General features: G+C 48.9%; 1 protein-coding gene across 2 annotated transcripts in view; it reads left to right on the top strand.

The window, feature by feature from the left end:
* WWP1 (WW domain containing E3 ubiquitin protein ligase 1) overlaps positions 1-10,245 on the top strand; it is an 850,740-nt gene extending 840,495 nt beyond the window's left edge. For both annotated transcript variants that reach the window (XM_085605336.1, XM_085605333.1), the window contains exon 24: positions 9,168-10,245. In XM_085605336.1, coding sequence (XP_085461462.1) covers positions 9,168-9,267 — 100 coding nt within the window. In that variant the 3' untranslated portion in view covers positions 9,268-10,245. The remainder of the gene's footprint in view (positions 1-9,167) is intronic.
* The last annotated feature ends 2,744 nt before the right edge of the window (positions 10,246-12,989 follow it).

Genomic DNA, 12,989 nt, shown 5'->3' with positions numbered 1-12,989 from the left:
CTCCATCCGTGCCACCTCAGCACCATCGCATGTCCCAGAAGTAGGCCGTGGTTTCTACCCGCGCGGTGGCCAAGAAGGACAAAGGCCTGCGTCCTATCTTGGATCTCAGGAACGTCAACCGCTTCCTCCAGAAGAAGTTCAAAATGTTGACGCTAGCTCAGGTCCTGTCTGCCCTTGACCCTGGATGGTAGCGTTGGACTTCCAGGATGCCTATTTTCCCATCCCCGTCCTGCCGGCCCACAGGCGTTACCTACAGTCCACGGTAAGCCACGAGCATTTTCAGTTTTCCGTGCTCCCCTTTGGCCTTACCAGCACCCCTTGGGTGTTCACGAAAGTGATGGCGGTGGTCGCAGTTCATCTGCCCAGATCAAGGGTTCCAGTCTTCCCCTATCACGACGACTAGCTGTTGAAGGCGGGCTCGGTCTAGGCTGTCGTCTCCCACCTCCAGACTACGGCCGACCTCCTGCATTCGCTGGGGTTGTTCATCAACGTGCCGAAGTCGCACCAGTCTCCCTCTCAGAAGCTGCTCTTCATCGCAGTGGTTCTTGACACTACGCAGTTTCAGGTCGATCCTCCCGAACAGCGAGTCTGAGATATTCAGGCTACGATTCTGATCTTTCGGCCTCTTGCCCGGGTTTTTGTCAGAATGACTTTGAGGCTGCTGGGCCTCATGGCCTCCTGCATTCTGCTGGTCAATCATGCCAGGTGGCATATGCGGGCTCTGCAGTGGGACCTGAAGTTCCAGTGGGCGCAGCATCAGGGGAATCTGTCCAATTGCGTCCAGATCTCGGAGTGCACTGCTCGACAATTGCAGTGATGGCTCACGAACCAGGATTGGGTCAATGGCAGATCCCGCTCCCTTTCCCAACCAGAACACACAGTAGTGACGGACGCATCCCTTCTGGGATGGGGCGGCTACATGGGAGAGGTGGAGATCAGAGGCCTCCAGTCTGCGGCGGAATCCGGGCTTCACATCAACCTTTTGGAGCTCCGGGCGACTAGTCTTGCACTGAAAGCATTCTCTCCCTCTGTCCGGGGAAGAGTAGTGCAGGTGTTCACGGACACCACCACCGCCATGTGGTACTGCAACAAACAGGGCGGGGTGGGGTCGTGGACCTTATGTCAAGAGGCTCTCCCCCTCTGGACATGGCTGGAACATCAGGGCATATCCCTGGTGGTTCAACACCTGCCAGGTTCCCTGAACACCACGGTGGACTAACTCAGCCGCAGGTGCATGATGGATCACGAATGGCGTCTTCACTTGGAGGTGACTCAAGGTCTCGCTCAGCAGTGGGGAGAGGCTTGGTTAGATCTATTCGCCACTTAAGAGAACGCGCAATGTCGGCAATTCTGCGCGTTGGGATTTCCAAGGCAGCACTTGCGCCGCTTTTTGTTGCGAGTGGAGTTGCGGTCTTCTATACGCCTTTCCGCCTATACCACTTCTGCCCAGAGTGCTGAAGATCAAGCGCGACCAGGCCCAAGTCATCCTTGTGGCTCCGGTGTGGCACGAAGAGTCTGGTGTCCCAAGCTGTTACACATGACCATCGATCTCCAATCTGACTGCCTCTTCAGAAGGATCTTCTGTCGCAGCTGCAGGGGACGGTCCTCCACACGAACCTGTCCAGCCTCCATCTCCCTGCATGGAGATTGAGCGCCGACAGTTGACAGCCTTTGACCTTCCTTCCAAAGTCTGTAATGTTATCTTGGAAGCCAGGCGTCCCTCCACTAAGACGGTATACACCAGCAGATGGAACAAATTTGTAGCATGGTGCACAGCAAAGGCTGTGGATCCACTTTCTGCCCCTCTTTCTGAGATTCTCTTGTTGCTCCTTTCTTTGGCCCAGCAGGGCTCTGCTCTGGGCACTCTTAAGGGCTATCTCTCAGCCATTTCAGCCTTTCTTAGGTTTCCTGGTCAGCCTTCTCTTTTCAAGTCCCCTAGTTTAAATCATTACTCATCGTTTTCCTCCTGTTCCCTTCGTAATGCCTCAGTGGGACTTGAATTTGGTTCTTACCTACCTTATGTGCGCTCCCTTTGAGCCGCTTCATAAGTGTCCTCTCAGACTTCTTACTTTAAAGACTGCCTTTCTGGTTGCCATCACCTCTGCTCGCAGGGTGAGTGAGCTCCAAGCACTTTCTTCTAAGCCTCCTTTTCTGGCTGTTCATCTTGACAAGGTCATCCTCAGAACCAGACCTTCCTTTCTTCCCAAGGTGGTTACTTCTTCCCACATTGGTCAAACCATCACTTTGCCCACCTTCTTTCCCCCTCCGTATCCTTCTAAGGAGAAAGAGAGGCTCCACCATAAAAAACGTGCGCGTTCCTTTTATTTGGATCTCACTAAGCAATTCCGCGTGGATGAATAGCTCTTTATTGCTACGTGGGCGCCAAGAAAGGTCAGGCCATCCACAAACAGACCATCTCTAGGTGGGTCATTTTATGCATTAAAGCTTGCTATTCTTCGGCAAGGAAGGAGCCTCCAGTGGGACTGCGCGCCCATTCCACCAGGGCGACGGTAGCAACCACTTCTTTGGGACGGGGAGTCCCTCTTAATGACGTCTGTCAGGCAGCTACGTGGGCATCCCTGCACACGTTCATAAAACACTACTGTCTGGACAGTCAAGACCAGAGAGACTGCTTCTTTGGCCGTTCTGTTCTCCAGGAGTTTCTGGTGTGAACTTAGTTCGGAGACCCACCTCCGGGGTTGGTATTGCTGGGGTATCTATTCTAAGGTAAGGAATCTATAACTAATTGTCTCTTTCAGATGAACAAGTTACTTACCTTCAGTAACGATATATCTGTAAGAGACAGATTAGTTATAGATTCCTTACTGCCCCTCCCATCCTCCCCGTTCTGCGAACTGACTTCTAGGGTTAGGGAATCCCTTTCAGGGCCCTAGTTTTGTGCACCAGTGGTCAGTGTCTTGCATGGCTCTGCGCTTCTGGTGTGGAATGTCGTGTAAAGAACTCACGTCAGCTTGCGAGGGTGGCGTCTAAGTAGCTACTGCGACGTCATCCGGGCGACCACAACGACGAACGTGGAGCCGACCGACGCCACATTTCGACGTGCAGGGGTACTGCTGACAAAATTCTCCAGATCCAGTCTGACGCCTGGGGGTAATTCTAAGGTAAGGAATCTATAACTAATCTATGTCTCTTACAGGTATATTATTACCGTAGGTAAGTAACTTGTTCGTTAGTTGTCGATTACTTCCCGCCCCACCCATCCTCCCTGCTGTGCAAACTGATTTCTATGGATGGGGACTCCTTTACAGGGCCCTAGTTGTGGCGCACCCAAGGTCGGTGTCTTTCATGGCTCTGTGCTTTTGGCGTGGAAAGTCATAGCTGAAATTACATCAGTGCCCAGGGGCAGCTAAGTAGGCACCGCAACATCATCCTGGTGACCACGACGACGGACGCGCAGTCAACAGACGCCACCTACAGACTTGCAGGGGTATTGCTGAAAAAAAAAATCTATGGATCGAGACAGACGCCTGGGGGAAATTCTAAGGTAAGGAATCTACAACTAACATATGTCTCTACCAGACGCATCGTTACCAAAGATAAGTAACATTTTCTTCCAGATCTTTTTCACTTGTTAAACTCAGGCACGATTCTGCAGTAAATTTTGCACAATTGATAATTGAGATCTATGAACAAACATTTATAATCCAGTCCTAAAAATCTTGCCTAATACATGTATATGCGTCACATAGTCGTCTGTTGTATCTGATAGAGATTTCTAGCTCCAGATTCCTTACCTTTTGAATTTCCCAGTCATCAGGCTGGATCCGTAAACTTTTGCTCAAGCAATACCCCGTAAACGTGTCGTTGGGTGGATTCCTTCGGCTCCGCATGACGTCGGCATTGTTGGTTTCAGTTATGACATCGCGGTCACCTATATAGGTGCGTCTAGGTGCAGAGGTCTTTTGTCTTTCAGCGCAAGTTAGGCGCCGATCTTGGAAGAGCTAACATTCCGTCGCTTTTTGTCAGGCCTTTTTTCGACTTTTTGTCTTTCGCATTTTTATTACATCATGTGCGAGGATGTCTTCGAGGAAGATGTGGATTAAACCAGGCGGTGATTGTCACCGCATGATGTTGGTTACCGACCCCCACCTCGTCTGTCTCTGGTGTCTCGAGCATGACAACGACGTGAAGGCATGCTCGGACTGTTGGGCTATGGCTCCGAAGTCCTTGCAGGAGCGGGCTGAGAAGGACTTTGTGTCCCGGCATTCGACACCATCCAACCAGACTCCGCGGAGGTCCCGGTCACAATCGAAGAAGAGTAGTTCATGGGACCGCTCCCGGATCCCAAATTCCTCTACGTCCCACTTAAGGTCATTGCGACACTCGGCGAGAGGCACAAGAAGAAGTAGAAGTCCAAGCCTACTTCATCTACGCCTCGACTGACGTCAGTCGACGAACGAGGTATGTAGCACCGACACTCAAGGCACAGTTCTGCAGAGTCAGGGTAGATTTCGTGCCTCCCTCTCTTTCCGGGAGCTGGAGCAACCCCCTTCTCAAATTAAAGTTTTACGAGGCCATGCGCTGTGTATTTGAGTTGGTCGACTCCTCTGGTGAGCCCTCTGGCCCCGTGGGGTTGGAAGGAGCCCCACCAGATTTGATGCCTTCGGCTCTGGCTATGACGCTAGTGGGGCCTCAGGGATCTGATCCGGGACAAAGCTGGTCATGCCATTTGTGACCTTCCCCGGTTTCGGACCTGAAGTCTGTGCCTTTGGTGCCGCCAGCGCCCACCGGCGGTGCCAGACTCATCCTTATCCCTTATATGGAGCAGAGGGCATCTTAAGCCATGGTGGTCAAGAGGGTAACCGAGGTCCTCGGACCAGAGTTGCCCTCTAATCTCCTGACCCAAGTGCTTCAGCTTGGGGCTTCCACCTTCGATCCCCTTTTGCCCTTCAATGAAGCACTTACTGATGTCCTTCTAGGCACGTGGTCCAAGCCTAGCACAGGGGCTCCTGTGAATAGGAAAATTGCAAGCCCTCATCGCTGGGCTCCAGGCGACCCAAAGTTCCTCAGCCAACAGCCCACCCCTGAAAGCTTGGTGGTGCAGGTATCTACCTACCAGGACACGTTCCCTCCCGCGTAGGGAATCCAAGAGGCTGGAATGACTTGGGAAGAAGATGTTTTCTTCTTCCAGCCTGGCATTGCGGTTGGTGAATACTGCATACTTATTGGGCTGGTTCTCCTACTTTCTTTGGGAGACGGTTGCGCAAGTGCTGCCACAAGTCCTGGAGTAGGCCCGGTTGTGCTCTCTCAGGTGGTTAAGGACAGAAGAGATACAGCGAAAATCACCATAAGGTGTGCCCTTGACACAATTGATTCACTAGGCAGAGCAATTTCATTGGCAGTGGCCTTGCAGCGCAATGCCTTGCTTAGGACAACTGGCTTCTCCAGCAATGTCCAGGCAAACTTGATGGATATGCCGTTTGATGGATCCCATCTTTTTGGGGAGAAGGCAGACTCTGCCCTAGTAAGTTTCAAGGACTCTCGCGCTTTGGCCCGAGCTTTGGCCCGATCCTTGGCCCTCTCTTCTACTTCTCGTGGCCAGTCTAGCTTTTGCCCCTTTTTTGGCAACAGAAGGGGTTTGCATTGCGTCAGCCCCATCCCAGCCACCGTCCTACGCAGAGTTCCCAAGTTGTGAGGAGACATGGACATGGTTCATTCCCACCAAGGAATGGAGGCCAGAAGTAGTTTGCTACCCTGCCCTTGGCAGCTTCAGCCTCCAAGCATTCCTAGTCTGACTCTTCTGGGCCACACCACTCCAGTTGGCAGAAAAATCCATCATCTCCCCCACTGGAGGTCCATAGCATCGGACAAGTGGGTCTTGCGGATCATTTAGGAGGGCTATTGTCTGCCTTTCCTTTATTTTCCTCATTCTGCCAAGTAAAGAATGGTTGCTAGAGGATCAGAAGTAGGCAGTGGCTGTTATTCTAACTACTTTCTGGTTTCAAAATACAACAAAGGGTTGTGGCCCATTTTAGATCTTCGGACCGTCAATCTCTTCCCCAAATAGGAGAAGTTCAAGATGCTTACTTAAGCTCAGGTCTTGTCTGCCCTAGACCAGCAAGACTGGATGGTAGCGTTGGACCTGCAGGATGCGTATTTTCAAATCCCCATCCTGCCAGGCCACAGATGTTACCTGTGGTTCAAGGTTTTGCCACAAGCACTTTCAGTTTACCATGCTCCCCTTCGGCCTTACCAGTGTCCCTCAGGTGTTTACCAAGGTGATGGATGGTGGTGGTGGTCGCAGCTTATCTGCGCAGGTTAGGGGTGTCAGTCTTCCCCAACCTCGATGACTGGCTGTTGAATGTGTCCTCGCCCCAGGATGTCTCCCACCTTCAGACTATGGCGGACCTCCTGCATTCGCTGGGGTTCTTTATAAATGTGCCAAAGTCACACTGACTCCTTCTCAGACTATCCCTTTCATCTGGGCTGTTCTGGACACAGTGCAGTTTCGGGCCTATCCTCCCCAGCAACAAGTCCAGGATATTCAGGATATGATTCCGTCCGATGTTTCAGCCTCTAGCCTGGATTTCAGTGAGACTGACCCTGAGGCTGTTGGGCCTCATGGCCTCCTGCATCCTGTTGGTAAAGCATGCCAGGTGAGGTATGTGGGCTCATCAGTGGACATGAAATTCCAGTGGGCACAGCATCGGGGAAATCTCTCCAACATGGTCCAGATCTCGTAAGGAACTGCAAGAGATCTGCAGTGGTGGTTGACAAACCGCGATTGGGTCAAAAGCAGACCACCACCCCCCGCCCCCCCCCCTTCCCCAACCAGATCTCACAGTCGTGACAGATGCGTCACTTCTGGGATGGGGTGGCCATCTGGTAGCGGTGGAGATCAGGGGACACTGGTCTCCTGTGGAGTCAGGACTCCACATCAATTTGTTGGAGCTTCGAGCGATTTGATTGGCATTGAAGGCATTTCTTCCCTCTGTCAAGGGGAACATAGGACCGGTGTTCACGGACAACACCACCGCCATGTGATATTGCAACAAGCAGGGCGGTGTGTGTTCGATGACCCTTTATCGTGAGGCCCTCTTATGGCTGGAACGGCTGGGCATAACACTAGTGGTTCGACACCTGGCAGGTTCTCTGAACACCAGGGCGGAGGAACTCAGCCGTTGATGCCTTGCAGTTCACGAATGGCGTCTCCAGTAGGAGGTGGCGCAAGGTCTCTTTAAGCAGTGGGAAAAACCTTGGATAGTTCGCCTCCGAAGAGAACGTGTAGTGTCAGCAATAAGGTGCACTAGATTTTCCAAGCTGGCTATCGCTCAGCAATGCCTTTTGTTGCGAGTGAAGCTCAGGGCCTGCTGAACACCTTTTCGCCCATACCACTCCTGCCCAGGGTTCTGAAGAAGATCAGGAACGACTGGGCGCAAGTCATTCTCGTGGCTCCGGACTGGGCAAGGAGAGTCTGGTATCCAGAGCTTCTGAAAATGAGCATTGATCCTCCGATCAGTCTGCCCCTTCAGGAGGATCTTCTGTCGCAGCAGCAGAGGAGGGTTCTTGACCCGCACCGGTCAACTCTTCGCATCCATGCGTGGAGATTGAGCAGTGACCGAGTCAGACGGCCCTCCACTAAGACTGTATATGCCTGCAGTTGGCAGAAATTTGTATTATACTGTACAGAAAGGTCTATTGACCCTCTTTCTACTGTTCTTCTTTTTATTCTTACCCTTGCCCAGCAGGGCTCTGCGGTGGGTACTCTCAAGGGCTATCTTTCTGCTCTGTCCGCTTTTTTGCAGTTGTCGTACCAACCCTCTCTCTTTAGGTCTCCTACTGGAAAAAGATTTTTGAAGCCTCTGGCGCACTTGTTTATGCCCACGCCCTTTGTTATGCTGCAGTGGGACCTTAATTTGGTCTTCACTTTTCTTGTGTGTTCCCTTCAAGCCTTTACACAATTGTCCCCTCAGGCTGCTCAACATCAAGACAGCCTTTCTGGTGGCAATAACATCTGCCCAGAGGGTGAGTGAGTTGCAGGCACTGTCTTGTACGCCTCCATACATGATTACATGATATCCTTTCCAGATAAAGTGGTGCTTCGCACCCGTGCGTTATTCTTGCCGAAGGTGGTGACCCCATTCCATCTGGGTCAGTCTATCCCGCTGCCCACCTTCTTTGCTCGCTCGTATCTCTCTAAGGCAGAGGACCGTCTCCCTCGACTGGACCCAAAAAGTGTGTTGCCGTTCTACCTTGACTGCACAAAAGTGTTCCGGATGGACAACCAACTCTTTGTGAGGTACCTGGGAGCTAAGAAGGGTCGGGCAGTGCAGAAAAGGACCATTTCTTGCTGGGTCATTCTCTGCATTCAGATCTGCTATGCCCTGGCTAAGAAGCTGCCACCTGAGGGATTAAGGGCCCATTCCGCCGGGGGGAAAGTCTGCTACTACGGCCTTGGCTCGGGTTTCCCAGTCCTGGACATCTGTCAAGCAGCAATGTGGGCATCTTTTCACACGTTTGCCAAGCACTGCTACCTGGACAGTCTGGTCCGCTGAGACTGGCATTTTGCCCATTCGGTCCTGCAGGACTTCCTAGTGTGAGGAATTGGTCCACAACTCACCGCTGGGAGAGCATGGGTTGGTATCTAATTCAAAGGTAAAGAATCTGCAGTTAGAAGTCTGTCAGATGAACAAGTTACTTACCTCCAGTAACGCATTAGCTGGTAGAGACTCTATCTGCAGATTCCTTACAAGCCCACCCATGCCTCCTCACTTAGCGGACTGATTTTGTAAAGGCTAGGGTTACTCCCCCTTTCAGGGCCCTAGTTTTGTACATGTTTTCTTCAGTTACTTTGTGGCTGTGCACTTCTGGCATGGAAAAAACAAAAGTAGTGACATCCGCGTTCCTATGTGGCACCTATATAGGTGACCGTTTTGTCATAACGGACGGTAACGATGCCGACGACGTCAAGTGGTGCCGAATGGAGCCACCGGACGGCACGCTCATGGGGTTATTGCTCAAGCAAAAGTTTCCGGATCTAGCCTCACACCTGAAAATTCAATGGTAAGGAATCTGCAGCTAGCTAGAGTCTCTCCCAGATAATGCATTACGGAAGGTAAGTAACGTGTTCATTAATACTTCATACCAGTATAGAAATATAGCAAAACTGTAAGTTGATATCTCCATTTCCATTTCTGATTTTGCAGTTTCAACCGTTTGGACTTGCCACCATACAAAAGCTATGAACAGTTAAAAGAGAAGCTACTATTTGCGATTGAAGAAACTGAAGGATTTGGTCAAGAATAAATACAGTGATTGTCTAGATAACAATTTTTTGCATTAAAATGGACATCCATGTTATGCCCAGCCAAGTAAAATTGCACAGTCTTTAAATGTATATACGCCGTATGTTCTGTACAGTGATCATAATGGAACTCTAAGCCTAGATGTCTCCGTTCTTCCACATAGATATGCAAAACTGTCTAGTCTTTTCTACTTTATTTATTTCCCCTTCAAATGACTGACTAGTGAAATAACTTTAATTTTGAAAGCTAACTAAAGACTTTATTTTAAATATATATATGGCTCTAGTTTTATAGGGCTTTAAAATAGAACACATCAGTTCAAGAGGGCCTGGATTCAATTCATCTTGGCCGTGTAATACAGAAAAATAAAACTTGCAAATTGTTCTGTGTTTTCATATATGCAACATCTCTACCAGGTTGTCAATTGCATGGCTATTATAAAATGGTTTTTAAGGCAAATGCCTAAATGTATCTTGAGTATTTAGAAAATTGCTGCTGGCTTTTTAAAATTGCAAAAGAAGCAAAGATTGTCAATATAATTTTTGAATACTCAGCTAAAAACCCTGTCCATTTTACATTCATGCAGCTAAGGTCCCGAGTGAAACCTTTACGACTTGCACAAAAATCTTTGTTAAGTAAAATGAATGTTATTATTGTTACGAATGAACAATTGTTGCCACTGGTCTTATTTTAGTTGCCAGGCAGGGTACAGCAATTCTCTGGACACTGTCAAGGGTTTAATGACTGTCTTGGGTTAATACCAAGAGGATGTTGGGTATCAGTCTTTTAAATGAACAATGAATAAAAGAAAAAAGAGCTTTTTTTTAACATTGTTATTCTGTTTTTTGCCTGGTGTGTTGCAGATTTCAGTCTGTGATGTACATCAAACAGTATTCATTTCATTAGCAGATTATGTAAACCTATATTTAAAGGATAATGTGAACTGATCTGTGTATTAATTAAAATTATCTTGCTGCTTGTTTTTGTGCTCAGAGTTTTGGTTATGGATGAACAGATGGAGTGCTCACATTTCAAACTATCAATCATTATAGATGGAGAACACTGAGCAGCACAACTAGTATGGCATTTTTGAAACATGGAGAACATACAAAAAGAAATGCTAAAAACAAATTTGTTTGAGGCATGTGTGGTTGTAGATATACATGCTGTGCATACTTCTGTCATCTAGTGTTGGGCCTGGGTGCGTTCATGTTGTTTTTCTTTGAAGAAATATTTCTAGTCACAAGGTTTGCGAACTCCTCCTCTTGCTGGTATGCGCATGGACATCGACTCCATTGTTAGATTGTTTTCTTACTGCCGTTGTGTTCGGACTTGTGCTCTGGTTCGAGACCGTCGTCGGTACTCCTTCCGGTTCACATGGTTAACTCCTACCCATCAGTATTATCTCCCATTGCGTATCCAATTGTCCTTCTGTCTTGGGTTTGCAACTCCAGCTGTGTCTGGGGATCCTCTGATTGATCTTGGCCCTCCTGGGCCTTCTTTTCTCTGAATTTCTTACTGGTACGATGCCATGTCTCAAGGTTGATGGAACAAATGTCTTTAAGATATTACAGCTTCAGAACATGGCTGGGTTACGATTTGCGCAATACCATCACTATTACCAAAACTTCAGTAGTGTACAGTAAGTGCTCAAGGGAACAAAAGGGAAACGGCACCCACGTTTCCAAGTGTTCTCCGTGGTCGGGGTTCACAGAGAGCAAAATACGAAGCTGAGTTCCATTCCCGAGCAAACAAATATATCTAAACAGAAGGAATAAAGTACAAAGAAGGGAAGTTTCAGTCCGCAGTCAGTTGCTCTAGTGTTCTTCTTTATTTTCTTGTTGTCATCACATTTAGATCATATATTCACATAGATGTTAACGATACAGCCATAGATGTTAACGATGTAGCCAACACGTGTTTCGTCTTGGGTTTATCGCCCATTGACTTCCTCAGGGCAAAAGGTACGCCAATATTCAGGCAAGCCTGCAGTTAATCTCATATAGCATGGGTCTTAGTATTTACTTGTTTCCGGAGAGGTAAATTGTATTGTAAGAACATATATCGAGTTCGTGGAGAGTTCTCCAATACTTCAATTCGGCTAACATCGAGTCTTTTAGATAGTGTCCTCGGAGCCACTCAAAATATACATAGACCAACCTCAATCAGGTCAGTAACCATTGCATTTCACCTCAGCATAACAAGCTTGCGATGCTGGCCGCTCATTCAGATCGAAGAAGGCCCTCCTTGACCATTCGGCCCAATCCTTGGAGATGTCTCGGAGAAGCAGTGAAAATCTGGTGGACCTCTTCGGTACTGAAGAGATTCAAGAAAACCACGCTGAGGCGTTTGCTGCTGACAAAGAGCCATGCTCACCAGAGGACAGCGCCAGTTCCGACCTGCAAATTTAAGACCTTCCAGCAGCTCAACAGGTTGTGAGTACAAATCCTTTCCCTCTTCGATACAGCTCTGAGGTCTAGCAGTCCTCCACAAAAGACAGCCAGGAACACAAGTGGCAGACCATCTTCTTCGGCCACTACACCCAGCTCGGCCTAAAAAAAAACACCCCAGGCCAGCCGGCTCGGCATCAAGTAAACAGTTGGAGCCGAAACCATTGAACCTGAAATCAGCAGCTCTGAAACCATCTGCTCCGAAAACACCATTGGCGCTGATATAGACTACCATCATTGCTGGCGACAAAACAGTTGAACCATCGACTTCATCGGCACCAAGAGAAGATTGATGCTCGACAGAGACATTTGCCAATCCTTTTGCAGACAGGACGGATCATCACCCGCTCGCCTACCTGGAGCGGCCATGCAGCCACCAAGAAGGCAGCTTTCTTTCCAAGAATCTCTGGATATAGCACCAGCTCCTAAACGCAGGAAAATGACCGAAAAGGCCACCAGTCCAACCTCCATCAATAACCCATGCCACTAGGGACACTCCTTCCCCTCACTCTTTAAATGGGGGACCCTCTTTCCTACACTCCACAGCAGTCACCAATTCCATACACTAAGGATATAGAGTGGGAGACCCTTCAGCCATTTACCCACAACCAGACCTCTGGGACACTTAGGATGCGGAGCCCCCAGCATACACCAACCCTGATCTGTACCCAGCTCAACCATCTCCCCCCCCCCCCCGTCCCCCCCAGATGATTCCTCCACATACCAGGAACTCCTCATCTGAGAAGCAGCCTACCATAAAGTTCTCCTCTATTCAGAATCGTTAGAAGATGATTTCCTATTTGAGACTCTTTCCCCCACACAACTCGCTACACAGTACCTACGAATGGTAAGAGTATGTTTTGTCACGCAGCTGACATTTTCTTGAACCCTGTCCATGCTCGGTTAATTACTCCCCGAGTTGAAAAAAATATATAAGGCATGTCCCTCAAATCTCCCTTAAATTCGAGGTCAACATCCCCCAGACTCTTATGGTTCAGCCTACGCAGAAAAGGGCCAACTCCCAAACAATCGGAGATGCCCCACACCAGATAAAGAAAGTAAAATATTAAACACTGCAGGGAAAAGAGTAGTGGCACGGTCTGCTAACCAGTGGCTTATTTCCAATTCTGTAGATCTCCTGGGCAGATATGACAAAGCTACTTGGGATGAAATATAGGAACTCCTTCAGTACTTCCCTTAGTAATACAGGAAAAGAGGTTATGAGTTTGTTTCTGAAGGGAAATCAATCTCCACCACACGATGTGCCCTTGAT

Source organism: Triturus cristatus, chromosome 5_1, assembly GCF_964204655.1.
Source record: "Triturus cristatus chromosome 5_1, aTriCri1.1, whole genome shotgun sequence".
Lineage (NCBI taxonomy): Eukaryota > Metazoa > Chordata > Amphibia > Caudata > Salamandridae > Triturus > Triturus cristatus.
The sequence above is the reverse complement of the archived record's forward strand: the minus strand, read 5'-3'. Positions and strand labels throughout refer to the sequence as shown.